The sequence below is a fragment of the Myotis myotis genome, unplaced genomic scaffold (assembly GCF_014108235.1).
Source record: "Myotis myotis isolate mMyoMyo1 unplaced genomic scaffold, mMyoMyo1.p scaffold_m19_p_5, whole genome shotgun sequence".
NCBI lineage: Eukaryota > Metazoa > Chordata > Mammalia > Chiroptera > Vespertilionidae > Myotis > Myotis myotis.
In genome coordinates, this window is record NW_023416357.1 from 80,726,864 (window position 1) to 80,752,259 (window position 25,396).

Below are 25,396 nucleotides of genomic sequence, written 5' to 3' on the forward strand. Positions count from 1 at the left end.
TGAAGGGAACACACACCAAGTTTTATTGGGGGTAGTATTTACAGGGGCAGGTAGAAGAGGGAGGAGTAACAGGGTGGGGAGATTTCGGGTACAAGGCAGACAAGGGGATACAGAAGGCCCCTGCACCTCATCCCAACCCCAGGAAGGGCAGGAGAGCAGCCAGGGCCCAGGAAGATGGGCTGGGAAAGGATAGCAATGGGGGGAATGAGTCCCTGGGCTTTGGAGGGCTCAGGGGCTTGTAAACATTGACCACTCTCAGAAGGGGATAGGGTGGGAGAGGGTTCCCCCTACACTTCCTCACAGGGTTAAGGCCTCTCCAGGCTCAAAGTCTCTTTAGCTAGGGGGGAGGGGAAGGAAGAGAGGGGAAGAGTGTTATCCCCCCTCCCCCTGCATTGGCTGCGGCAGGGGTGGGGGCAGTTACATTCAGTCACAACAGTACTCCCCCCACACCTCTAATGCCGCCAAATACTGGCGCAAGGAAAAGGGGAGCTGGGGGGCCAGCAGCAGCAAGACACTTCACCCTGGCCCATCACCCCCTTATTGCTTTAGAGAGAATATTGTCTTTTCACGGACGCTAACACTGTTGAAACCAGGGAGAAGCAGGTGGAGGGAGCCCCTCCACCCCTCAAGGCCAGCTTTATTCCCCCAACACTGACCCAGTTGCCACTTTGGTGCAAAAACAAACGAACAAACAAAAACAACCACTCCAAAACAAACAAAAAACGCATGGTCTCTCTGGGGATGGGTGGGGGGAAAAACTGGGGCCACTCCCCATTTCCCCAGGGCAGGAAGGAGAAATACATTCATGGAGGGGAGGCAGTGGCAGAATCCTGCCCTAATACTGCACTCTGAGCAGTGAGGTCAATAGGAGAAATTAGGTGAGAAACCCAAAAGATACAACAAACTTAAAACACACACACACAAATGAAGACAAACCCAGGCAGGTGATTGGGAATAGGTCCATGAGCAGAAGGACCACCTCCCCCTGACTTAGGCGAAACGACACATCTATTCTTGACCCCCCCCACCCCCCACCTTACCCAACATTAAAAATGTATCAGGGGAGTAGGGAGGGGAGAAGCCACTCACTCCTCTCCAGTTTGGTCAATGGAGGGTCAGGGCAGAGCTGGGTGGTCCACATCCCATAGCCAGCTGGCTACAGGTGGAAAGCTCCCTTCTAACAGCCGCCACACTGCAACCTGAAGCCCCAAGCTGTCCACTCCCTTGGCCTCCTGGGCCCCTCCTCTCACCCCCTTCACAGGAGAAATAGTCATTAAGCGTTGCCTCTCTCCAGCCCCAGAAGGAACTAGTTTGCCCCACCTCACTCGAAGGGACGCAGCAGGGGCTTATGGCCCAAAGAATACATTCATGTGGCAAGGCAGGGAGCTGGGCTTTCAGCTTCACACCCAGTTCCCCTAATGGCAGTGGTGGGGGAAGCCCCTCACCAGGGCCAGAGTGGAAGTTCTGCTGTCCTGACAGCCAGATGAGGTTGGCACTGGCTGGCCCTCTGCCATCTATCCCGTCATCCACTTGGGGACGGGAGGTGGCCTGGCCCATTTGTGCAACTTTCCCCCAAAGCAGCAAAGCCAAGGGGCTCCTTTAGCCCCGACCCCAGACACCTCTGCCACAGTCATAGCAATAAGGGGGCCTTTCACAGCAGTCCGGCCGGTGGGGCTGAGGGGACGTTGCTGTGCAAACTGCTGGCACCCCAGCTTCCAGTTACCTCAATGGCCCACCTGGCAGGGCAGGGAGGGTAAGTGCAGCCTTGGGGGCCAGGCAGGACAGACCGATGGGGCCATGTCCCCACTGCCCAAAAATAACAGTGTGTGTTTTCTTTCAGCCTCCTAACTTTTTTTTCTCATTGTTTTTCTTTTTTCTTAAAAAAAAAACACAACCCAACAAAACCAAAAACTCTGTGGACCTTCCATTGTCACCCCCACAATCCCCAGAGGGGGAAGGGGTGGTTAGAGTCTAGTTTTTAACAATTACGTCTCTCCTAACGTTTTCTTCAATGTTTAAAATTTTTTTAAAAGAAAAGGAAAAAAAAAACCTTCCCCCCAATCTATTAAAGTGCCTCGTGGTGGGTGAGTTAAGGTGCATCGTGTGGTTTGTAACAAGTGCTGGGGACCCTGCCCCTGCTTCCTCCTATGCTCCTTGTGGGAGCCTGCAAGCTGGGGACCCAAGAGTCCAAACTGCTGCTGTTGCCCCTGGCCTACAGCCCAGGGGGGCTGGTGGGACGGGCTGGTCAGTAGTCATCCACGCTCTCGATCTCACCAGAAGGTCCATGCAGGGAGTACCCTGAAGCCAGAAGAAGCTGGGTTTGAGCTTTCACCCAAGGTGCCTGCTCCAAGCTGAGGAAGGAGCCTCCTTACTGACCCCACCCCGAAAACATACCCAAGATGCTAGGGTCCGAGTGTAGCATTAGTGCCCTCCTCTTGGCCTTGCTGCCCTCCCCAGGGCCAAGTTTGGTGCTGTGGTTGGTCTGAAAGGCGGTCTGCAGAGAGCCGCTGCTCAACCAAGCCTCCTGCCAGGCAGCAGAAAGGGAGAGGGAGTCAGGAGGGTGCTGGGCAACCTCATCCTCACCTGCAGGGGATGCAAAACCTCACCTGCTGCTGTTGCCGTTGTTGGCTGGCTTTCTGCTTAGCCCTCCGTTCCAGGAATTGTTTGGCAAATTCTTTGGCTTCCAGCGTGTCCCCCAGGCAGGAACGAATATAATCGTGGACATCATAGGGGGATTCCACCTCTTTGAGGATCGCTACAGCCATGGGCACTATAGGGCAGGATGGTGGCTGTCAGGGCCCACCTGGTGCAAGGTCTGGCACCTCTGGCCCAGCCCAGCCTCCCAGAGTCTGCCCCTATACCATCCAGGCTGCCCGTGGTGCTCAGGGTGTGCAGCATCTGCTCACACCACTGGGTGAAGCCATCCTGGGGCCTGGGAATGCCCTGTAACAGCTTCAGCAGCTTCTCTTCCTCCTCTGTCTTTTTGCGCACAGGCCGACCAGACAGGTGGCTATACGAGTCACTAGGTTGGATAAAGATGGATTAGAGGCAAGAGATCAGTTCAGGTGTTCTCCATCCTTCCAGCCCCAGCCCAGACCCTGCAGGCCCTGGCACCCACCTGAGAGAGGGGCTGCTCCGGCTGTTCTTCAGGCCTAGGCTGCGGGCCAGGCTCCCGCTGCTCTTGATGGTGTCCTCCCAAAGCCCCAGGCCGACACTGCTGCCCCCACTCTTGTCGGGCCCGCCCCACAGCGGCCCAGACTCAGATACCCACTGGTTCACGGGAGTAGCGCCCAGGCCCCCAAGCTGGTATAGATGGCAGAAAGTCAGTGGCCCAAATAGGGAAAGAAAGCTAAGTGGGGAGGCTTGTAAGGACCACATAGAGGGGCAAAGTAAAGACCACATAGAGGAGAGATCCTTCAGTCATATAAGGACCAGAGCTCCCCACCCCACACCCAAGTCACCCCTGAAAGCTGACTGGAAGGGGTTCCTGCAGGCCCAAAACTTGCAAGTCAACCAGGGAAGGGCCCAGCGTGCTCACCACTCGGTGGTTGGGGGCCTGGGCCCGCGATGACTCCCGAGGCAGAGGCTGCTTATGCAGCTGTCGCTCGCTCTCCAACTGCAGTTCAAGCAGCGTCTTCATGGAGAGTCCTTGCTTGGCCAGGCCAGCCCACAGTGGGGGTGGGGAGCTGGGTGCAGGGGGCACTGGGACTGCGGCCACTGCCTGCTGCTGCTGCAGCAGCTTCAGTAGTAGCTCCTGTTGCCGCACCTGAACCAGTCAGACAGTGAGGGCCAGCAATCTGGCCCCAAGCTCAGGCCCAAGAAGCGGAGGGCTCAGCTGGGAACCCACCTGCTTGCGCCGAAACAACTCCTCTTCCTCCTGTCGCCGCTTCTGCTCCTCCTGTTGCTGCTGGCGTCGCTTCTCCTCCCGGCGCTTGCGCTCCTCCTCCTCCCGCTTCACCCTGAGCTCCACTTCTCTGCGCTCTTGGAACTGACAGTCAACAAGATCAGCCGTCAGACATGGGGGCACCTTGACTTCCCTGTCTCAGTTCAGCTCTTGACACCAAGGACTCCAGCCCCAGGATGCCTACTCACTTTATGTTGCAGCTGGAGTTGTTCTAGAATTGGACCCTGAGTCGAAGAGTTAATTGGTATGTCCCATAGACTGGCCTCACCGCCTGCAAGGGGCAAAGGCAGCTGCAGGAGGGCGCTCAGGCTCCCTGGACTGAAGCAACCTGGGGGTAGGTGAAGCCCCTGAGCTCCCTACTTCCCCAGAGACTACTGGGCTGGACACACACCTGATTGTGATGAGGCTGAGGTATGTATATCCCAGAGGGAGCCTGAATCTGGCACCGACAAGGACCGGTTCATCGTCGGGAGCAGGTTCTGGTCCCCACTTCTGAGGAGCAAAGCACTGATTCTCAGCAATCTAAACCCATCTCCCCACTTTACATATCCTGAGGGCTCACACATGCAGCCAAGCAAAGACTGAGATGTGACAGGCACAGCAACCCACAGACCTGGGGGGTTTGAGAGCTTGGAGCTGCTGCAGGAAGGTGGTGAGCTGCTGCTGCTGCGGTGGCGTCAAGTCCCCCAGAGCCACCTTTTCCCGGAGCCCACACTGCTGGAGGGGGCGGCTGTGGAGAGGAAGACAGGCATGAGGAGGCCCGCCCATATAGCCCCGGTCCATTCCTGTGTACAGGTCCTCCTGGGCCCGGTACCTGTTGACCAGCTGAAGAAACTGCTGGTGCTGCAGTTGCTGGTACAGTGCCGCTGCTGCCAGCTCCTGTTGCTTCTTCAGCCGCTCCTGGTCCATGTTTCCCTGAGCAAGGATGAGCGCATTCCTTGTTATGCTCCACACAACTGGTTGACATCTTGCCTCACCTCCCTGCCTCGCCCAAAGGTGGGTATGCTCACCAGCAGTGGGGGTGGTGAGGGCCCGGGGGCAAAGGGGACGCGACCCCACATCTTGATCACCTCACCAAGTGGCTGGAAGCCCTCATCACAACCACGTTTCACAAGCAGGGCCATGGAGAAATAGCCCGCCTGGAACCACTCTGCCATCTCCTGTGTTGTAAAGGGGCCTAGACAGGCAGAAAGAGGGCTTTAGTCAGAAAGGTATGCCAAAGGAACCCTGAAAGAGAATGATGGTGTGCCACCACCCCTAACAGCCCCTCCTGCATGCCCCCTACTCCCCATGGGCACCTTGGATCTCTCCCTGTGGGTCCTTGTAGAACCATTTTCGGGCCGCACCATGGCTGAGGGGGAGGGCAGTGGCAGCTGCAGAGTGTCGCAGGCCCTGGGTGTGCATGGCAGCCGTGAACTGCTCCTCCTCCAGGGAGCTGTCTTGCAGGGATGCCACAAGCTTCTCTGCCTCCTGGGAGCCCAGGGAGAGAGGGAAGGCTCAATTGCCCAATCTCACAATAGCAGGACAGGGCTGGGACTAAGGTCAAGCGAGGGTGAGCTAGACACAGTGGGACAGATGGGGAAGAGCATGGTACCGGGGCAGACAGACTAACCATGGCTTTCTGTCCCCCTGTAGGGGAGGATCCCCAGAGCCTTCTTAGGCTCCCTGCCCCCACCCAACCTGCTGCAGGTGCTTCAGGCCTTCATCATCTTCCAGATCTCCAGGCGGGCCGGGGGGTGAGCCCACTCCAGGACTCAGCTGCATGCCCCTCAAATCATCTCCTGGGAGCAAAGGAATGTGGAATGGAGGGTCCAGAGAAAGTGCAAGACAGTCCCCTATCCACCCTTTCTAGAAAAGCAGGCTCTACTCTAGCTCTCATACAAACACCCATGCACCGCCCTCCCATAAGGAAGAGGCAGGTTTTCACCACCAGCCCTTGGTTCCAATGAAAGGGCAGCCCCACCCTCTGGCTACCTTCAGTAACTGGCAGGTCTTTCTCCACAGCATCACCTCCTTCCCCATTAGCTCCCCAGAGTGGGCCCAAGGTAGCCAATGGGGACGGAGAGCTGGACTTCTCTGAGGGTGGCAGTGGGGTCAGTTCCTTCCCACCTGAAAAAGGGTAATCACCAGACTTCAAAACCAAAGAGCCAGAAGTCCTTAAAAATAGCACAGACCCTCTATTTGTGTCCAGATCTTGGGCTTCTAGGTAGTCCACCAACGTAACCCTGGTCATCTCAACATTCAGTAACTCAACACCACAAACTCCGCTTTGCACACTTCCTTTTTTGCCGCTCTAATACTGGACACTGGCATGTGTCCATGGCACTGTCCAGGACTGTATGCACAATACCATAAATTTACTACTATGTTCTACAGATTCTTCAAGGGATTTGCAAAGGTCATTTTTTAAAAAATATATTTTTTATTGATTTTTTACAGAGAGTAAGGGAGAGGGATAGAGAGTTAGGAACATCGATGAGAGAGAAACATCGATCAGCTGCCTCCTGCACACTCCCTACTGGGGATGTGCCCGCAACCAAGGTACATGCCCTTGACTGGAATCGAACCTGGGACCCTTGAGTCCGCAGGCCGACGCTCTATCCATTGAGCCAAACCCGTCAGGGCTGCAAAGGTCATTTTGATCATGCTTGATTTTCATATGACACACTGCCTTTAAAATACAGCCCTGCTGTTTCTGGGTTCCTTCCCATACCTGTCAGTACCTGCTTTTCTGGAGTTTCTAAGCAGCCTTCTTCTAAAGGTGAGTGGACAGTCAGTACCCAGCCTGGTGAGGGAGCCCTCTGCCCACCTAGCCCAGTTCAGGCTCTCAGGCCTTCTTATTCCACCCTGCAGGCTTACCTGCCTCAGGTCCCTCCTCATCCAGCCCTTCGGCAGGCTCTTCCTCCTCTTCCTCCAGACCCTGGAAATCAAGCTCCTGCTCCTCAGGAATGGACTCCTTGGGGCCCTTCTGCATGGGATTAGAGAATACAATGGGAGGTGAGGGGGCAGAGGATAAACAGGTGGGAGTAAGAGGACCCCATCAGGGCAGGTTCCCACCAATCTCTAACAAAATCCTTCCCTGGCCACCTCATGGATACCTTGAGAGGCAAGAAGGCTCCAGAGGCATCGAAGGTGCCCATTTCTTCATCCTCATCATCCAGGCACCACTCTGGGAGCCCATCCTTGTCATCATCAAAGCCGTCAGGCCCTCGGCACCTCCGGAGGTGAGAGCTGCTCCCCCCACCCCGCCCATCCTCTTCACCACACCCTCCTCGATCCCCTCGCAAATCAAATTCAAACTTGCGACGGCGGTCCCCATGTTCCCGCCAGCCAGCCGAGCGGGGGCCACCATCTGTGCAGGAAAAGTCAGAAGGAGAATCAATATCCCAGTCGAGCCAGAGGCTCCTCTTCCGCTGCCCATAGGACCCCTGGGACTGCCGGCACTTCCAGGACTTCTCCCCCACCCTCCTCACTCAAGAACACTTTTAGTTCCCTCCACCTGGCCATGAAAGCCCCCTGCATGGGACGTTCTTGCTGCTCCCCACCCCCTACAACACCCATCTAGCCCCAATCTCACCAGGGCTGGATGAACGCCAGCGGTCACCATCTCGCCGGGGTCCTGCCCCAAGTCTCCAGCTGCCCTCCTCCTCTTCCTCTTGCTCCTCCCGGAGAGAACGCCAGTTCTCGCTATCTGAGCGGGCATGTTCCTTCCTTGGACCAGCCCCTCCCTCCTCAAACCCGGATCGTGCTTGGGGGCAGGGGAAGACACAGTCAGCAGAGTGGCAGCCACAGTCCCTGGAAGACTCTTTCTATAATCCTCATCGGCAAAGAGGAGCCCAGCTCCAGATTCTCTTGCCCCACCCTGCACCTTCCCCAAGAAAGGCCCCCCTCACTGGGGCCACCCATTTCCATCTCCCCCCACCTCTCAATGACCTTCAGGGCCTGGAACCTCCCTCACCACTATCCATACCTCCATCCCTCCTGGCCGACTTCTCAAACCGCCTCTCGCCTCTGCAGGAGGGAAAGGTGTTGGTCAAAGGAGGACAGCTTCCCATCCCTGACTTTGAGATCTCTGCACACCTGTCCATTCTGCTCTGAGAAGGAGGGAGGGAGGGAGGGGATGGGAGACTAGGATAAGGTCGGACCTGGGAGGGAGCTCAAGGGGGCACACAGAACCGAAGGTCACAGAACAAATGGGGACTAAGGAAATCATAAGGAAAGGGCAGGGCTGCAGGGGTCAGAGGGCAGAGAGCGCAGTTGCTGACCAGGGCTTATTTGATTATTCTCCTGCTGCCCTGTAATGACAAAGACCTAAGCCCTTCTTCATGGGATCCTAGATCTTAACCCTAGGGCTTCTCTCTGCTCTGCCTCTATGCCATCTCCTTCCAGCCTGCACCTGTCATCCCAGCTCTGGCTACGCTGGATCTCCCGGGGGTTTCGACCAAAGGCCCCGTCGCCTTCTTCAATGCTTCTTTGGTAAAAGCAACTGTCACCACGGCCACGACCTGGAACAGGAATGAGCTGCACATAGGAAACTTGCCAGATCTACCTCTGCACATCTTCAAACCACAGGCCCCCACCACCTGCTACCCCAGCACATGTTATCAGCCCCCTACCTCGGCTCCGAGTGCTGCCCCTGCCACGGGAGGCGCCGCCTGGGGCGGGGCCCGCCCCTTTCCCCATCAGCCTCAGCACAGCCACACTGTTCACTGACAGGGAGAAGTTTCTCTGAGGAGGGAGCCAGGGGTGGGAGTGAGGACCCAGGTACCTGACTGCCCCCACCCTGTCCAGAACTGTACCCTCCACCACCTGTCTTCCCAATCCAGCCCTCCAAGATGGAGCTCCAGTGCCCTAGCCCCACCTGCTCCTCTTCGGTCAGAGGCTCCAGGGCCAGGGGCTGCAGTGGCTCCTCCTGTAGCACTGCAGCAAATTCCTTGTCCTGCAGCTCATCTGGGACCTGTCAATCAGGGCAGGAGGGCTGAGATACCACATGCTCCTGGGAACTCTCCACTGACTAAGGACAGACAGGCAACTGGATCACGTACCCTCCCCTACACCCACCCTCCCACCTTGTTCTCCTTGACGTAGAGAGCCAGCATCTCCTCTCGCCCATATCGATAGTCAGCCAGCTTGTACTTGGGCATAGCAGGAGATGGGGGCGGGGAGGCCACGCTGCCACCACTAGAAAGTGCCCTCAGCCTAGAAAAGGGACACAGGGAAGAAGAAAGACCAGAGTTTGAGCAGGTCTATTCTTTCTGGCTTTCCCATGCCGCCCAAAGCATATCCGTCTCACCACTCAGGCCCAAAGTTGAGGGTCTCTGCTGCCATTGTGGAGCTGGGTGTGTCCTAGAGATCAGAGATGAGCAGGGGTGAGGGGACCTGGAGTTCACTCTCCAAATACCTGTGGAGGCAGAGGGGACACCGGGCTTAGAGCACACCCAGATAATCCTAGAGGATGGTTAATAGGTCCCCACCTTGGTGGGCATAGTAATGGGTTCTAAAAGGACTCACCTAAACCAGCCACGTGCCACTTATACCATGAGCTAACCAGAGACACGGCAGGGGAAGACCTAGGGGTAAGGTAGAAAACAGGGCAGCTAGGACCCTTCTGTTTCTGCAGGGGTGCCCGCCCTTGCCCCAGACCCACCTGACAGCCTTACTCTGGGCAGCAGGTAGAGTACGGACCAGCCTCTCTTCAGGCAGAAGCCTATGCTGGAGTGAACCAGGGCCCCCCAGCTACCAGATGTTGGTCTGACCACAGTGGTGCCCAGGGAGGGACCTTCACATCTGGGAAAAATCCTTAATAAGATGAGGGGAAGAAGGTGGGTTAAATTAATGGGTCAGACAGGTCTCCCTGCCTGTGGCCTACATAATGGTGACTATTTGCCTCTACTCCCTCTCATCTCTGTCCCCCATGTTTGGTCCCACGAACAGTTAATTCACCCAGCAAAGCCTGACTGAGGTACTGGAGGTGGACAGAGAATACTCCAGGCACCTCTCTAGGTCTCAGCACTCTGGCTGCGTGGCATAGCATTCAGTAAGGGGGTGGTTAAGGTTTGCATGGACATTCAGGACAAAGATAAAACAAAAATCACCGAACAAATAAAAAACCGACTGAAACCACAAATATTGCAGAGTGAAAAAAGGGTCAGTTATGAAGAGAAGGATTAGAAATTAATCTGGGAGAAAAATTATTTTCCTTCTGAAAAATGTCAGAGCTTGCTGCGTGGCAGCTAGAACCCAGAGACTCAGTTTCAAGAGAAACCCAGTACGGGGGAGTGGGGTGGGGATGCTATTCCAGGGACACAGGTGGGCACATGCTGAAGGCTTCATGAAGGCAAGTCCAGCCAGTGCACCCATGGCTGGTTTACCAAATAGGAACCAACACCCAAACCCCTTCTTCTTCCCAATCAGGAAGAATCCAAATGTAAGTAAAATGAGCCAAGAAGGGAACCAAGTTATGGTGATACAAGTTGGGAAGAAGGCCCCTCACCATAAAGTCCAAATAAGCTCAGGGTTACTGAGGCTGACAGAAGTGGCGGCGTTGGCAGTGACCTGTCCCTCTAAGGACCGATAAAAGATGCTCTCAGCAGGCAGCTCATCCCTGGCAGTTCCGGGCAAGCAGGGTCTCAGGTGGCTGAGCAAGGATTCTCTCACTGGTTGGGAAGAAGGCTGGACTGGAGTGCCCCCACAATGCCCATTAACTCCAAGACTCCACAACTCTGGGAAGGAAGAAGAAGGGTTTTACCAGAGGGGCCAAGGGGCAGAGGCTGCATACCAGAATATAAAATTCTAGGACACAGTACCCACTCCCAGAATCCCAGCATCTCAGGATGAAACGGAGCTTTTAAGACCAGCTAGAATGGGGCTGACCTCTCCCAGCACGGGCATCTCTTCTACAACTGCTCTGGCTGGATATTCCTGGTGTTGGAACACGATACGGCACACACGGCCGTCAGAAGACAAGTCTGTTGAAAAGCTCTTCCCTTCATGGAATGCAAGTAAGCCTCCCAGACAGCAGAGTAAGGTTACTTCTTTCAATGCTACAACCATTATGCAATTTGGACAATGGATGAACCTTAAAGACTGTGCTAAGTGAAACAAGCCAGTCACAAAAGAACAGACATTGTATGATTCCTCTTATATGAGATTCCTAGAGGACTCAAATTCAAAGAGAGAAGAGAGTAGAATGGGGGCGGGGATCTGGGGCAAGAGATGTTTAATGGGTACAGAGTTTCAGCTGAAATGGGGCAAATGAAAAAGTTCTGGAGATGGATGGTGGTGATAGCTGAACAATGTGAATGTATTTAATGTTGCTGAACTTTGCATTTAAAAATGGTTAAAATGGCATATGTTATATTTTACCACCATTAAAAAAAAAAGGTTTAAGGAAAACAATAAAAGGCATTTGGGGATAGCTATCACAAACTTAAGTCTTCCCTATTTTTTTAAAAAACACCTCAAATTCCTTCAAACAAATCTTAGGAGAGGCTGTTCTGAGCCTCCTCCAGTTCACTCCAGAATAGCCCATCTTCTAGAGCAGTGGTTCTCAACCTTCCTAACGCCGCGACCCTTTGATACAGTTCCTCATGTTGTGGTGACCCCCGATTTCATTGTTACAAATTGAACATATTAAAGCACAGTGATTCATCACAAAAACAATATGTAATTATATATGTGTTTTCCGATGGTCTTAGGCGACCCCGTGAAAGGGTCGTTCGACTGCCAAAGGGGTCGCGACCCACAGGTTGAGAACCGCTGCTCTAGAGGAACAAAGGAGTCCTGCGGCATGGAAGGCTGCTATGGGGAGAGGGGACCAGAAAAGGGACAACTCACCCTGCCACCCCGCCAGGGAGTGGGGCAAAGGCGGCACTCCGTGGTGCTTTCCACAGCTGCCTTTGCCTCTCTGTCCTGTGTGAGCAAAGTGAAGAAAAACGGCTCCCAGTGTGAGAAGCAAGATATCTGCAGAGGCAAAATGAGAAGCAGTCAGGGGTCGGGTGGGGAGCATAGGAGCAGCTGGAGAAAAAGGCCAAGACTCCAGGAGGAGAATCTGGTCCCAGAGCTGGTAGCTGACTGGCCCTTCCTTGCCAAGCAGCACGCATGCCTCCCATAATTTCCACTCTTCTAAATAGGCATGTATCTTTCCACATGCTTCCTCGAAGCCAGCAGTTCTCAACTTGGGGGAAGGGACGGGGAGACATGTGGCAAAATCTGGAGACATATTTGGCATCACTGGAAGGTGCTACTGGCATCTAATGCGTAGAGACCAGGGATGCTGCTAAACATCCTCTAATGCATAGCACAGCTTTCCGCAACAGAGAATAAGCTGGCCCTAAATGTCATTATTGCCATGGTTGAGAAACCCTCCTCTATGCCACTAGCAGAAGTAATGCCTATTCTCTGTTTATAGAGAAGAATGAAAGACCAGAGAAACCAAATTTATTGAAGTTCATTCTCCCCAATGAAGAGCAAGGAAATAATTCCCTAATTCTACTGTCCCATGAGAGAAATCTGAAATCCTGCCAGGAGGGAAATCCTTGGGAAAAACCTAGGTTTTAAAAAAAATTATCCCAAGTTTCTCTATTACAAACTCTCAAAGCCAAGCATTTGGATTCCTTCCATGGAAGGGTGGGAGTCAGCAGGCAGAGTAGTGGGGACAAGGCCTTTCCTGGCTACGTGACCTAAGGATTGCCTCAGCAGGGGTGGGCAAACTTTTTGACTCGAGGGCCACAATGGGTTCTTAAACTGGACCGGAGGGCCGGAACAAAAGCATGGATGGAGTGTTTGTGTGAACTAATACATGTTAACACTGCTGCTGGTGAAGGAGCGGAAGGGAGAGCAAGAGAACCCTCCGCTCTTTCGGCTCCGCGGGCCGGATTGAACAGCCAAACGGGCCGGATCCGGCCCGTGGGCCGTAGTTTGCCCACGGCTGCCTCATAGGCTCCTTCCAACTTAGCCCCCACCCCTCCCCTGCCTGCCTCCTCTACCAGCTCCTCTTTCTCAGGCCTCAGTATACCCTCACTCTCCTGGCATCTGAATTATTACTATTGAAAGGCTGCCCCCTGCTGGAGTCATGGGGACAGGACACACTGATCCTGGGTGCTCACAACAGGCTGAAGGAACAGGAGGGGAGCCTGTTCTCGGGTTCAGAACTCTCAGGAGAAGGTAAAGATCCAGAGAATAGGCAGTCCCAGTACACACTAAGCTAAGAACATCACTTCCTCATTCCATCACCCCTAAAATTAGTCCCAATCCAAAGCAATGTGCCTTGGCACAGAAAGGTACCACTATTAACAGAAGTAGAATCCCAAATTCCCCAACATTTGAGAAACTGCCCAGCCTCAACCCTGTTGGAGGTGACTCCGCCCTTTGTCAGGATGGAAAGATTCTCCCTGCAAGGTAAATGAGAACTCTCTGAGGCTTAAAAAACGGCGCAAGCCCTGGCTGCTGTGGCTCAGTTGGTTGGAGCATCGTCCATGCACCAAAAGGTGGCAGGTTCCAATTCCTGGGCAGGGCACATACTCAGGTTGTGGGTTTGAGCCCCCATCCAGGCACATGCAAGAGGCAACTGATCAATGTTTCTCTCTCTCTCCCTTAAAAAAAAATCAATAAGAATGTATAAACACATACACAAACACACAGCGTAAGCCCAATCCTCCTGGCTGGTCAGCTATCCGAGCTCTATACTCTCTCAACTACCTTGACAAATGCGCAGCATGTCTACTAGTTCAGTTTTTAAAGCACTTCCACACTTTAACTCATTTGATCCCTTCTGCCCACTTGCCCAGTCTTGGGCTCCTGCCAGGGAAAACAAGGAAGAGAGGCTGCAGCTGCCTCAGGAGGGGGCCCAGAAGTCCCTAGACACTCTATCCAGACTGGAGAACCACCCCAAACTCTCAAGCAGACTTTGTGAGTTTTAAGCCATTTTACATTTCTTGTTAGAATTTTTTAAATCCTTCACATGGCTGCCAGCCTCTTCTCACCTCTGCTCTAAAGTGGGTCTATTTTTTTCTATTCCAAACTCCAACCACAGATGTAAAATGGAGGGCAAACTGGGGCCCTTTAACCCATCAAATCACACACAATACTAACACAGCCACTGGCTGAAAAAGCCAGACCAGGGGTCTAAGCACACCACTCATTTGACTGTAGCCATCCTATGGTACCTGGATCCCAGGCCACGGCAACACCACCAAGTCCAGATCTGCCCAACCATTCCCAGCGGCAGGCTAGACCTACGATGCAGGAACTAAAGCTGGAGCTGGAGTCGGGGTCGGTGTCCTGGGACTGCACCGGGAACAGCGCAGATGAAAGAACCAGAAAGCAAACTCCCACACGCCGAGAACCGCACAGGGGACCGGCCTGCTGGTACCCACGCTGTTTCAATTGCAGAGGCAAGTTGGGGGCTCTCGCTGGGGAGCGAAGTTGCAACTGGCATGTGAGCTCCAAGGCGCAGCGGAGAGGCCGGGGGCCATTGGGAAAGCGGTCAGGAGAGGCAGGAGGGGAGTGAGCCTGGGGTGGCTGCGGGAAGAACCGGCCAACAAGTACTGATGGAGCATCTCCCAGGGACCACCTGGTGGACCAGACCTGGAGGCTTCCCCAGGAATGACTGGGTAAGAGGTAAGAAGTGAGGATCGCCTTAAAGTTAACTTGAAAGAATAAGAAAAGAAAAGGCGGTGTGACGGGGCTGGAGCCGGGGAGCTGCTGCATCAGGGGAGACGGGCCGGGCAGGGCCGGGCCGGCATCAGAAAAGACGAACGTGTGGAACGCGCCGGGCACCGGAGGAGGGAGACCCCATGACCAGGCACTAACGTCGCCGGTTCAGGTGGAGACCCAGGAGAGGAAAGGGCTGCCACGTTAGCCAGAGTGCAATGCTGGGACCCAGACCCGCAGGGCCCAGCGAATCGCAGCGCGAACCCGGAGGCGCGCCGAGGCGTCCCGGGGGGCGAGCGGCAGGCGGGTCCGCGGCGCCGAGCGGGGCTGGCGGAGGATGCTGGCGGGGGCAGACCCGGGACCCCCGGCGGGTTTTGGAGGGGTCGGCGGACGACCGTTAGGAGCGCGGGGGTGGGAGGAGGCGGGCCGGCCCGGAGGACAGCGTGCCCTTCAGGGAGGGGCGCCAGGTGCCCGGGGCGCGGGCAGCCGCCCCCCGGGACGGACGGCAGCGCCGGAGGCCGCGCCGGGGAAGGGGCCGCCAGGGGGGCTGGGAGGCGGACGCACCGGGGGCAGCGGCCTGAGAGCCGCCAGGGAAGGTCCGTGCCGGCAGCCCGCGCTCTGGCTCTGGCTCCGGCAGGCTCGGCGCGGCCGCCTCGGCGTCGGGGGCGGGCCTGCCCGGGGCCGGGGGCCGCCGAGCGCTTACCACGGCTGGCGGGAGGCGCGGGGCTCCGGTCGCGGGGCGCGGGCGGCGGCGGCGGGCGGGCGGCGGGCGGCGCGCGGCTGGCTGGGGGCGGCGGAGGCGGCGGGGGAAGGGGCGCTGGCGCTCCCGCGGTGGCCGCTCCTCTCTGTTTGTGTTTGTAGCAAGATGGCTGCCCGCCTCGCACCACGTGACGCGGACGCGGGGCCGCAGGGCCGCCCCCTCCGCCGCCGCCGCCTCCCGCCGCGGCCCGGCCGGCTCCGACCCACACGGCCTCGCCGGCTCTCCGCGCGCCCTGCTGGGGCGGCCTGCGCGCCCGCCGCCCCCCAGCCCCCCGGCACGTGACCCGGGAGCCCGGCTGGTCACGTGACGCGGGGCTCGCGGCGGTCAGGGGTGGGGGTGCCCCCGGGGTACTCCCTGGCTGCCCCCTGACACGTGACGCGCGACCGTCGTGGAGGCCGCCGCTAGTGACATCGCCGGCTTCTGAGCAGCCAGTCGGCTTCCTCCAGGAAGCCCGCCGGTGTTGAAAGAGGTGCGTTTATCAGGGGTCCTGGGATACACGCACCAAGTGAGGAACCTACTGATTCACAGCAGCCCGAGGCGGTGCTGGCCGGGGAGACCTGGAGCTTGTCTGGCTCTGCCATTGACTAAGCATTGGCTCTCTTGTAGTAACTAGGAGGTAATGTTCGCTTCCCATCCCCGGCCCCCACTCCACTGCCTTCCTGGAGTGCTGCAATAATTAGAATAAGTGAATGTGAAAGGCTTTGAAAGGATGACAACTACTATGCAAATGTAAAATGTAGATCGACACCTCCTTTGTTTAAAGAGGTTTTCCGGAATGACTTTTCTGAATCCCTGAACCTTTTAGGGATGAAAAAGTTGTGTGTTTTCACGATTTTCCTTGGAAGTCATTCTAGAATGTATACTCTACCGCCCAGCTTCCTAAAATAGCTGTTACCAAATACAAAATAATCCTTCTCAAAACAGGGAAAGTAAGTTCTGACTTGTGCCATAACCAATAGCGGACCTTAGGAGCAGCCAGTGAAGAAGCCTTTTGTTCCTGCACCGAATACCTTCCTCTCCCCCCGAGGCTTCTATGCATTCGTAGTTTTAGTGTCTGCTTTTTTCAGTTCCCTTGTCTTTCTTGCAGACAGGATTCCTGCCTCTGTTGTCTGGCAAACAGGCCCGAAAATGGCAGTTGTTTAAAGCAAGGGCTGCTGTCCTGATTCCATCCATTACCAACTGTGGCCTTGGGCAAATTATTAATCTCTCTCCTCTGAATTATATAGTAAAGCACTAACACAGTGCTTGGCACAGGGCAAGTACTCCACAAATGTTAGGAAATAGTGGCTTTTGATTACACACAGCCCACAATATTCAGATTATTTTTTTTTAAATATATTTTTTAATTGATTTTTTACAAAGAGGAAGGGAGAGGGATAGAGAGTTAGAAACATTGATGAGAGAGAAACATTGATCAGCTGCCTCCTGCATGCCCCCCACTGGGGATGTGCCCACAACCAAAGTACATGCCCTTGACTGGAATCGAACCTGGGACCCTTCAGTCCACAGGCCGATGCTCTATCCACTGAGCCAAACCAGTTAGGGCAGATTATTAATACTGTATGAAAATGTATCAACAGAACCCAGTCTTGGATCAGAATTTTTCTCCTAGAATATGCTTATGACAGCTGGGTATTTTTGTTTGTTTTTTTACTCAAAAGCTTTTTGCCCTAGCCAGTTTGCTCAGTGGATAGAGCGTCGGCCAGTGAATTGAAGGGTCCGGGGTTGGATTCATTCCTAGGGCATGTACTTCGGTTGCAGACTCGATCCCTGGCCCTGGCCCTAATCAGGGTGCCTGCGGGAGGCAACAAATTCACGTCAGTGTTTCTCACTCTCTGCCTCTCCCCCTCCCTCCCACTCTCTAAAAATCAATGGAAAGATATCCTCTGGTGAGGATTAAAAAATTTTTTAAAGAAGCTTTTGTTGTTGCTTTTTGTTTGTTTTTTAACTTTGCTAGATTGTGTTCTGGGTGGTTGGAAGTTATCAGCAGTCTAACCTCTGAATAAGTGAGGTCTTAGCAGTCTTATTAACTAGATGCTCAGTGCACAAATTCATGCACGGGTGGGGTCCCTCGGCCTGACCAGCAATCGGGGTGTCTTGCCCAGTCCCCGATGGGGGCCGGCCAGCCGGGGAGGGACCGCAGGAGGTTGGCCAGTGGGGAGGGACCGTGAGGGGGTCCAGAACGTGTCTGGGATGTCTCGCCCAATCCCAGTCCGCTGGACCCCAGCAGCAAGCTAACCTACCAGTTGGAGCATCTGCCCCCTGGTGGTCAGTGTGCATCATAGTGACTGGTTGAGTGGTAGACCGATCGGTGGGACACTTAGTTTATTAGGCTTTTATATATATACTAGAGGCCCAGTGCACAAAAATTTGTGCACTTGGGGGGGAGGAGGGGTCCCTCAGCCCGGCCTGTGCCCTCTCGCAGTCTGGGACCCCTCGGGAGATAACGACCTGCTGGCTTAGGCCTGCTCCCGGGTGGCAGAGGGCAGGCCCAATCCCTAGGTGCAGCCCCTGGTCAGGCTCAGAGCAGGGCCAATTGGGGAGTTGGAGCACCGCCCCCTGTCATGCACAGAGCAGGGCGGATTGGGAGGTTGCGATGCCACCCTCAGTCACACTCAGGGTAGGGCTGATTGGGGGGTTGGGGCACCGCCCCCTGTCACACTCAAGGCAGGGTCGATGGGGAGGTTGCGGCACCACCCCCTGTCACACACAGAGCAGGGCCAATCAGAGGGTTGGGGCGCCGCCCTCTATCACCCACAGAGCAGGGCCGATCAGGGGGTTGGGGCGCCGCCACTCTCACACTCAGGGAAGGGCCGATGGGGAGGTTATGGCTCTACCCTGTCACACACAGAGCAGGGCCCGTGGTGCGGGGGGGCGCCGCACCCTGTCACACACAGAGCAGGGCCGATCAGGGGGTTGGGGAGCTCCCCCGTATCAGGCACAGAGCAGGGCTGATCAGGAGGTTGGGGCGCCTTCCCCTGTCACACACGGAGCCGCAGGGCGATCAGGGGGTTTGGGCACTGCCCCCTGTCATGCTGATCCCGGTGCCAGGAGGCCTCTCGGCTCTGCTGATCCCGGTGCTGGGAGGCATATTACCCTTTTACTATATAGGATAGAGGCCTGGTGCATCGGTAGGGCTGGCTGGTTTGCCCTGAAGGGTGTCCTGGATCAGGATGGGGGTCCCCACTGGGGTACCTGGCCAGCCTGGGTGAGGGGATGATGGCTGTTTGCAGCTGGTCACACACCCTTCAGGGTGGGGGTCCCCACTGGGGTGCCTGGCCAGTCTGCGTGAGGGGTTGAGGGCTGTTTTCAGGCTGGCGGGTGACTGAAGCTCCCAACTGCTCCTTTTTTTCTTTTTCTTTTTTTATTCTGGGGCAGCTTTAGCTCTGGCTCCAGCTCTGAGGCCTCTGCTGCTGAAAGCAGGTATCTGGTTTGTTTGGATTCTATAATCGAAACAATGTATAACTCCAGCTCTGAGATCCCAGCTCGCTGAAAATGGGTTTCTGGGGTTTTGTTTAGCTTCTATATTTGTTACAGTGTTTCAAACTGCAGGCTCAGAGGCCGGCAAGGCAGGCGGGGAACGTTGGTTTCCTCCGTCACTGAAGCAAGCAAGCCTCATGTTAGTTTCAAGCTGCCTGGCTGCCGGCCGCCATCTTGGCTGGCAGTTAATTTGCATATCGCCCTGATTAGCCAATGGGAAGGGTAGCAGTCATATGCTAATTACCATGTTTCTCCTTTATTAGATAGGATACTAGAGGCCCGGTGCATGAATTCGTGCACCAGTGGGGTCCCTTGGCCTGGTCTATAGGATCGGGCCAAAACTGGCTCTCTAACATCCCCCAAGGGGTCCTGGATTGTGACAGGGTGCAGGCCAGGCAGAGGGACTCCACTGGTGCACAAATGGGGCTGGGGAGGGATGCAGGAGGTTGGCCAGCCAGGGAGGGACTGTGGGAGGACTCCAGGGCATGTCCGGCCTGTCTCTCTCAGTCCTGATCAGCCGGACCACAGCAGCAAGCTAACCTACTGGTCGGAGCATCTGTCCCCTGGTGCTCAGTGCATGTCATAGTGACTGGTTGACTGGTCAACTGTCTGCCCCCTAGTGGTCAGTGCACATCATAGCAACTGGTTGACCGGTTGACTCTCTGCCCCCTGGTGGTCAGTGCACATCATAGCGAGCAGTTGAGCTGCCATAGCATATCATTAGCATATTATGCTTTGATTGGTTGAACAGATGATTGGACTACCGGACACTTAGCATATTAGGCTTTTATTATATAGGATAGATTAGCAAATGTGAGGTTGTAAATTATGGTGGAGAAATGGTACACAGGCAAAGGGACCTCTGTGCACTGGGAGCAGTTGGCGACAGTGGTGGCTTGTGCTGAGCTGAAAGAAGGGCAAGATTTAAGTAAATTTAGGAAAAGTGGCATCCCCTTGAGAATAGTGACAATGCAGGCTGATGGGAGAAGAGGACCTGGATTGCTATTTAGATGAGAAATGAAGTGAAACTTCAGTTCAGGGCCTTGAATGTTACCATGAAAATGTTTTTGACCCAAGTATAGCACTCACTAGATGCAGTGAGTCAAGAAGAGCAAAACTGCCAATGAGAATGAAAAAAAAAAAAAAAAGAGCAAGACTGACTCCAGGGTATAAAATTGGAATGATCCCCCATGGTTTCTTGTGTGCCAGTTTGTGACCCTGGGCAAGTCCTGTCTCCCAACTATAAAATGGGAACCACCGTGGTGCTGATGATGACACTATGAAAATGAATCCTATAAGCTCCCTCTTTGAGAAAGGAAACCATATCAGACAATCTCTCGTGTGCAGTATTAAAGAAAAAATTTACAAACAAATCACTTGGACCTGAAATACTTTCTATTCGGATACTATGCTGTAAAATGTCTTGGTCTGTGTTGTTTTAAATTTGCAAGCTTTTGAACTAAACAAGAGATTTAGTTAGACGATCAATCTAGATGAAAGGAAGGTCTCAAGTAAGACTAAACGGCTAAGGGGGCTGAGTGGAGGGGGATGGGGGGGAATAGGGGACACCTGTAATACTATCGTCAATAAAAAAAAAGCTTATCCATGCACCTACGGATGAGGACAGTGGGTGGGGAGTGAGGGAGGAGGGTGGGGTGGGAGCTGGGTGGAGGGGAGTTATGGGGGGAAAAAAGAGGAGCAAATGTAATAATCTGAACAATAAAGATTTAATTAATTAAAATAAATAAATAAATAAATAAATGCCCCCCCCCAAAAAAAAAGCTTAAAAATATAAAAATAGAAGATTCATGCCTCACACCAAAAAAGACTAAACAGCCAAGCTCTGCCTTTTTTCCTAATGGAAGATTCCTCTGTGGCGTTTACCTTCAATGAAATGTAAAAAGGCAAGGACCATCTTAGTGTCAAATCAGCTTACAGTATTACAGAGCTTGGCTTCACCCAACTAATTGTGAACCTTTACATTTATCTGGATGTCAAAGTTTGGAAAACATATTTTAGATAACATGAAAAGACACACAACTTAAGTAACAGTTCACAAATTATTCTTATTTTTAATTATCAGACAAAATGGGCCTTAATTTATTGCATTCAGAATTAGTTTCTACTAAGTTCTTTGGTCCACCAAATGTAATTTCTTCTCAAGTCACCAGTGATCTACATGGCTAAATCCACTGGTCCAGTGTCATATGTGGCCTCTTGGCCGCATATGACAGAGTCAATCACTCCCTCCTCCAGAAAACGCTTTCTTCACCTGGCTTCCATACTCCCTTGGATTTCCTCCTATCTCACTAGCTGCTCCTGAGTCCTTTGCTGGTTCCTACTCTCCTCTCCTATCTCCAATGACTTAGTCCTTCTAGACCTCCTCTTTGTAATAGGAGGAACTACACAGGATATGGGTCCTGCTAGAAATTCTGTCTCAGCTTAGCCATTGCTCCCCCCAAGGTCTCATCGGCTATTTCCCCTTGGGGGTCTACCAGTTTCCTGTACATTCTCCCCACTGGGCATACGACTTTTCACATCTTGTTTGCCTTCCACACTAACTATGAGCTGCTTAGCACAGTATTCTATGATGTTACCAGTATTCCAACCATCTAACAGGGCTCCTTGAGCCCATCTTCATTGCTGAGTAGTATTCCATGGTGTGGATGTACCACAGTTTTTTAAACTATCTACCTGCTGAGTTTTTTAAACTATCTACCTGGCTTGTTTCCAGTTTGGGATATTATAACTAACGCTGCTATGGACATGTGTGTACAGGTTTTAAATGCTCAGGAGGATTCTTGCTGGGTCATATGGTGAGTATATGTTTAGCTTTACAAGAAACTGCCAAACTGTTTTCCAAAGAGGCTGTATCATTTAACATTCCCACAAGCGGTATATGAGAGATCCATACAGATGTATGACAAGTTTCTCTGCATTCTTGTCAGCACTTGGTATTGTGAAGGATTTTTATTTTGGATATTCTAATAGGTGTGTAGTAGTCATGGTTTTAATGACTAATGATACTGAATGTCGTATGTGCTTTTTTGGCATCTTGATAGTATCTCATCAAGACTTTTGCCTAGCCCTGGCCAGTTTGGCTCAGTGGATAGAGCATCAGCCTGTGGACTGAAGTGTCCTGGGTTCGATTCCGGTCAAGGGCACATGCCCAGGTTCTAGGCTCAATCCCCAGAAGGGGTCGTGCAGGAGGTAGATGATCAATGATTCTCTCTTATCATTGATGTTTCTATCTCCCTCTCCCTTCCTCTCTGAAATCAATAAAGAAATATATATATATATATATATATATATATATATATATATATATATGACTTTTGCCTATTTTCTAATTGAGCTGTTTTCTAACTCTTGAATTTAGAGTGTTCTATATATATTCTGGATACAAGTCCTTTGTCAAATATATGATTTGCAAATATTTTCTCCCAGTCTGTGGCTTCTCTTTTCATCCTATTAATGTGCTCTTTCACAGAGTAAAAGTTTTTTTAAATTTTGGTTGACATACAATTTATCAATTTTTTTGTTTAATAGTACATTATGCTTTTGGAGTTGTGTCAAAAAACTCTTCACCTGACCCTGTGTCATGAAGATATTTACCTATGTTTTCTTCTGAAAGGTTTACATTTTATATTTAGATCTATCATCCATTTTGTGTTCATTTTTTTCATAGAGCTGAGGTCCAGTTCTTTTCCTGTTTGTCCAGTTGCTTTAACACCATTTGCTGAAAAGACTTTCTTTCCCCATTCAACTGCTTTTACACTATTGTAAAAATCAGCTGGCTGTACTTGTGTGAATCCATTTCTGGGTTCTCCGTTCCATTTTATTGATTTTTGTGTCTATCCCTTGGGAGATACCACACTGTCTTGATATCGTGTTTATATTTTAAGTATTAAAATCAGGGAGTATGATTCCAACTCTTTCTTTTTCAAAATTGCTTTAACTTTTCTTGCCTTTCCATATAACTTTTACAACAAACTTGTTTAAATCTGCAAAAATTCTTGCTGGGATTTTCTTGCTGGTAATTGTATTAAAGCTAGAAATCAATTTGAAGAGAATTGATATCTCTACTTTTAAATCTTCCAATACACGGACATGGTATAGCTATGTATTTACTTAGATTTTTTACTTTTTTCATCAGCATTTGTAGATTTTCAGCATGTAGGTTTTGTAGATGTTTTGTTAGATGTATATGTAAATATTTCTCCCACTCCCCCCCATCTCTGGGGTAACTATAAATGGTATTATTGTGTTTTAAATTTTAGTTTCCAATTGTTTATTGCCAGTGTGTAGAAATACAATTGATTTTTTGTATGTTAATCTTGTATCCTGCAAACTTCCTAAACTCATTTATCAGTTATAAGTTTTTTTATAGACTCTTGGGATTTTTTATGTATATAGTCATGTCATCTGCAAACAGAGATAGTTTTATTTCTTCCTTTCCAATCTATATCCTTTTCTTGCCTTATTGCATTGGCTGAAATAAGAGTGGTGAGAGAAGACAGTCTTTTAAAAGAAAGGTGGCCATGCCCAGCCTGTGTGGTTCAGTGGTTGAGTGTGGGCCTATGAACCAGGAGGTCACGGTTTGATTCTGAGTCAGGGCACATACCCAGGTTGCTGGCTCAGTCCTCAGTAGGGGGCATGCAAGAAGCAGCTGATTGATGATTCTCTCATCATTGATGTTTCTTCCTATCTCTCCCTCTCCCTCTCCCTCTCCCTCTCCCTCTCTGAAATCAGTAAAATAAAAACAAAAAGAAAGGTGGCCAGTCTTTTACTATTAAGTATAATGGTAGTTGTAGGTTTTTTTAGATGCCCTTTATAAGGTTGAAGAAGTTTCTTCTATTCTTTGTTTACCTAACATTTTTTAAAATCATAAATGGAATGATTAATTATGTTGAATAGTTTTTCTGCATAAACTGAAATGATCATATGAACTTTTTCCTTTAGAGTGTTAATGTTATATATATCAAAAGAAACTTTATTTAAAAATACTTTACAGCCCTAGCTGGTTTGGCTCGATGGGTAGAGCATTGGCCTGTGGACTGAAAGATCCCAGGTTCCATTCTGGTCAAGGGCACATGCCCGGGTTGCAGGCTTGATCCCCAGTAGGGGGTGTGCAGGAGGCAGCCAATCAATGATTCTCTCTCATCATTGATGTTTCTCTCTCTCTCTCTCTCTCTCTCTCTCTCTCACTCACTCACTCACTCTCTCTCTCCCCCTGCTTCTCTGAAATCAATAAAAAATATATTGCCGAAACCGGTTTGGCTCAGTGGATAGGGCGTCGGCCTGCGGACTGAAAGGTCCCAGGTTCGATTCCGTTCAAGGGCATGTACCTGGGTTGCGGGCACGTCCCCAGTAGGGGATGTGCAGGAGGCAGCTGATCGATGTTTCTCTCTCATCGATGTTTCTAACTCTCTATCTCTCTCCCTTCCTCTCTGTGGAAAATCAATAAAATATATTTATAAAAAAAATATATATATATATATATATTTAAAAAAAATACTTTACAGACATGGATATTTGAAAAAACTCTTTAGTTAACTGTATATAAATGAAAAAATCGATAAATAACATTAGTATAACAGACCTGAACATGAACACACTGGCAAAACAAAGGGGCTTAAAATGGAAATGAATCTTAAAGCTCTGCTATTCCCTGTATGAATATTTACCTGCTGTTTTTCTTATTTTTTACAAGTGAGAAAAATTAAATACTATGAATATAAAGTTTCTTATATTAATGACACACTTTTAAAATAGCCAACAAAAATCTCACCTACGCTTTCTGTTTAACTTCCACACTGATGCACAAAGCCAGGCTCTTTGTCCTGGAGAAGCTTCAGCTCTCAGCCCCACCCAGGTCAAGAATGTTAAGTCACAAGTAAGGAAAACCTCAGAGAGAACTGTTTCTATCCCCACATTCTTTATTAGTTAAATAAAGGCAGGGAAGAACTCTGAAAAGAGAGAGAAAAAAGTAAAATGCTATTACATCGAAAACATTTTTTTTTCCCTTTCCCCCCTGAAACCTAGTGGTCACAATTCTGAAGACAGGCTCCTGGTCACAGTTCTTGCTGCCTTTTCCAGGGAAAACTCGATCCCCAGAGAGGGCACTCACTGCTTAATGCTCTATGTCTGAAAGCTTCCGACCAAAGGGAGGCATGATGTGGTAGATATGTTAATTGGTTTTCTTATATTGCACCATCTTTGAAATCAGCTTCACTTGGTCATGGTTTATAATTCTTTTTATATATAGTAGTCCCCACTTATCTGCGGGGGATACATTCCAAGACCCAAGTGGCTACCTAAACACAGATAGTACCAAACCTTATATATACTGTGTTTTTCTTTCATTTTTTAATCTTTATTGTTGAAAGTGTTACATATGTAAAATAAGGGCTACCTCGACAGTTGATCTGATAACCAAGACGGCTTCAAAGTGATTAATGGATGGGTAGCTTATACAGTGTGGATATGCTGGACAAAGGATTGAATCACATCCCTGGAGAGCAGGAAGGCGAGATTTCATCCCACTATTAAGAGCTGCACACTGTTTCAAACTTATGAATTATTTCTGTAACATCCCA

General features: G+C 51.4%; 2 protein-coding genes across 11 annotated transcripts in view; one reads left to right on the forward strand and one right to left on the reverse strand.

Annotated features, from left to right (window-relative positions):
• On the reverse strand, window positions 1-15,331 carry GIGYF1 (GRB10 interacting GYF protein 1). Of its 9 annotated transcripts, XM_036307953.1 has the most exons (28): window positions 11,741-12,689; window positions 10,398-10,626; window positions 9,565-9,703; window positions 9,416-9,474; window positions 9,198-9,305; window positions 8,974-9,103; window positions 8,766-8,861; window positions 8,521-8,632; window positions 8,301-8,409; window positions 7,875-7,915; window positions 7,482-7,652; window positions 7,003-7,256; window positions 6,764-6,872; window positions 5,879-6,013; window positions 5,585-5,685; window positions 5,203-5,374; window positions 4,915-5,081; window positions 4,719-4,819; window positions 4,518-4,634; window positions 4,296-4,396; window positions 4,093-4,175; window positions 3,848-3,988; window positions 3,539-3,766; window positions 3,119-3,303; window positions 2,862-3,022; window positions 2,607-2,770; window positions 2,395-2,524; window positions 1-2,298 (listed from the first exon to the last, which is right to left on the reverse strand). In XM_036307953.1, exons 5-28 carry the CDS (start codon window positions 9,230-9,232, stop codon window positions 2,246-2,248), a joined length of 3,096 nt encoding a protein of 1,031 aa, XP_036163846.1. In that variant the 5' UTR covers window positions 9,233-9,305; window positions 9,416-9,474; window positions 9,565-9,703; window positions 10,398-10,626; window positions 11,741-12,689; the 3' UTR covers window positions 1-2,245. The 9 variants fall into 9 exon arrangements, with proteins under 9 accessions (XP_036163846.1, XP_036163851.1, XP_036163849.1 ...); XM_036307958.1 differs by lacking the exon at window positions 5,879-6,013 and having other exon boundaries at window positions 11,741-12,690; XM_036307956.1 differs by lacking the exon at window positions 9,416-9,474 and having other exon boundaries at window positions 9,198-9,250; window positions 9,552-9,703.
• The window catches only part of POP7 (POP7 homolog, ribonuclease P/MRP subunit), a 14,504-nt gene continuing 3,389 nt past the window's right edge, over window positions 14,282-25,396 (forward strand). Inside the window, exon 1 of one of the 2 annotated variants that reach the window (XM_036307967.1) lies at window positions 14,282-14,524. The gene's annotated coding sequence lies outside the window, so the exon portion shown is untranslated. Of the gene's footprint in view, window positions 14,525-15,441; window positions 15,787-25,396 lie in introns of those variants that run through there. The other variant, XM_036307966.1, reaches the window with a different exon arrangement.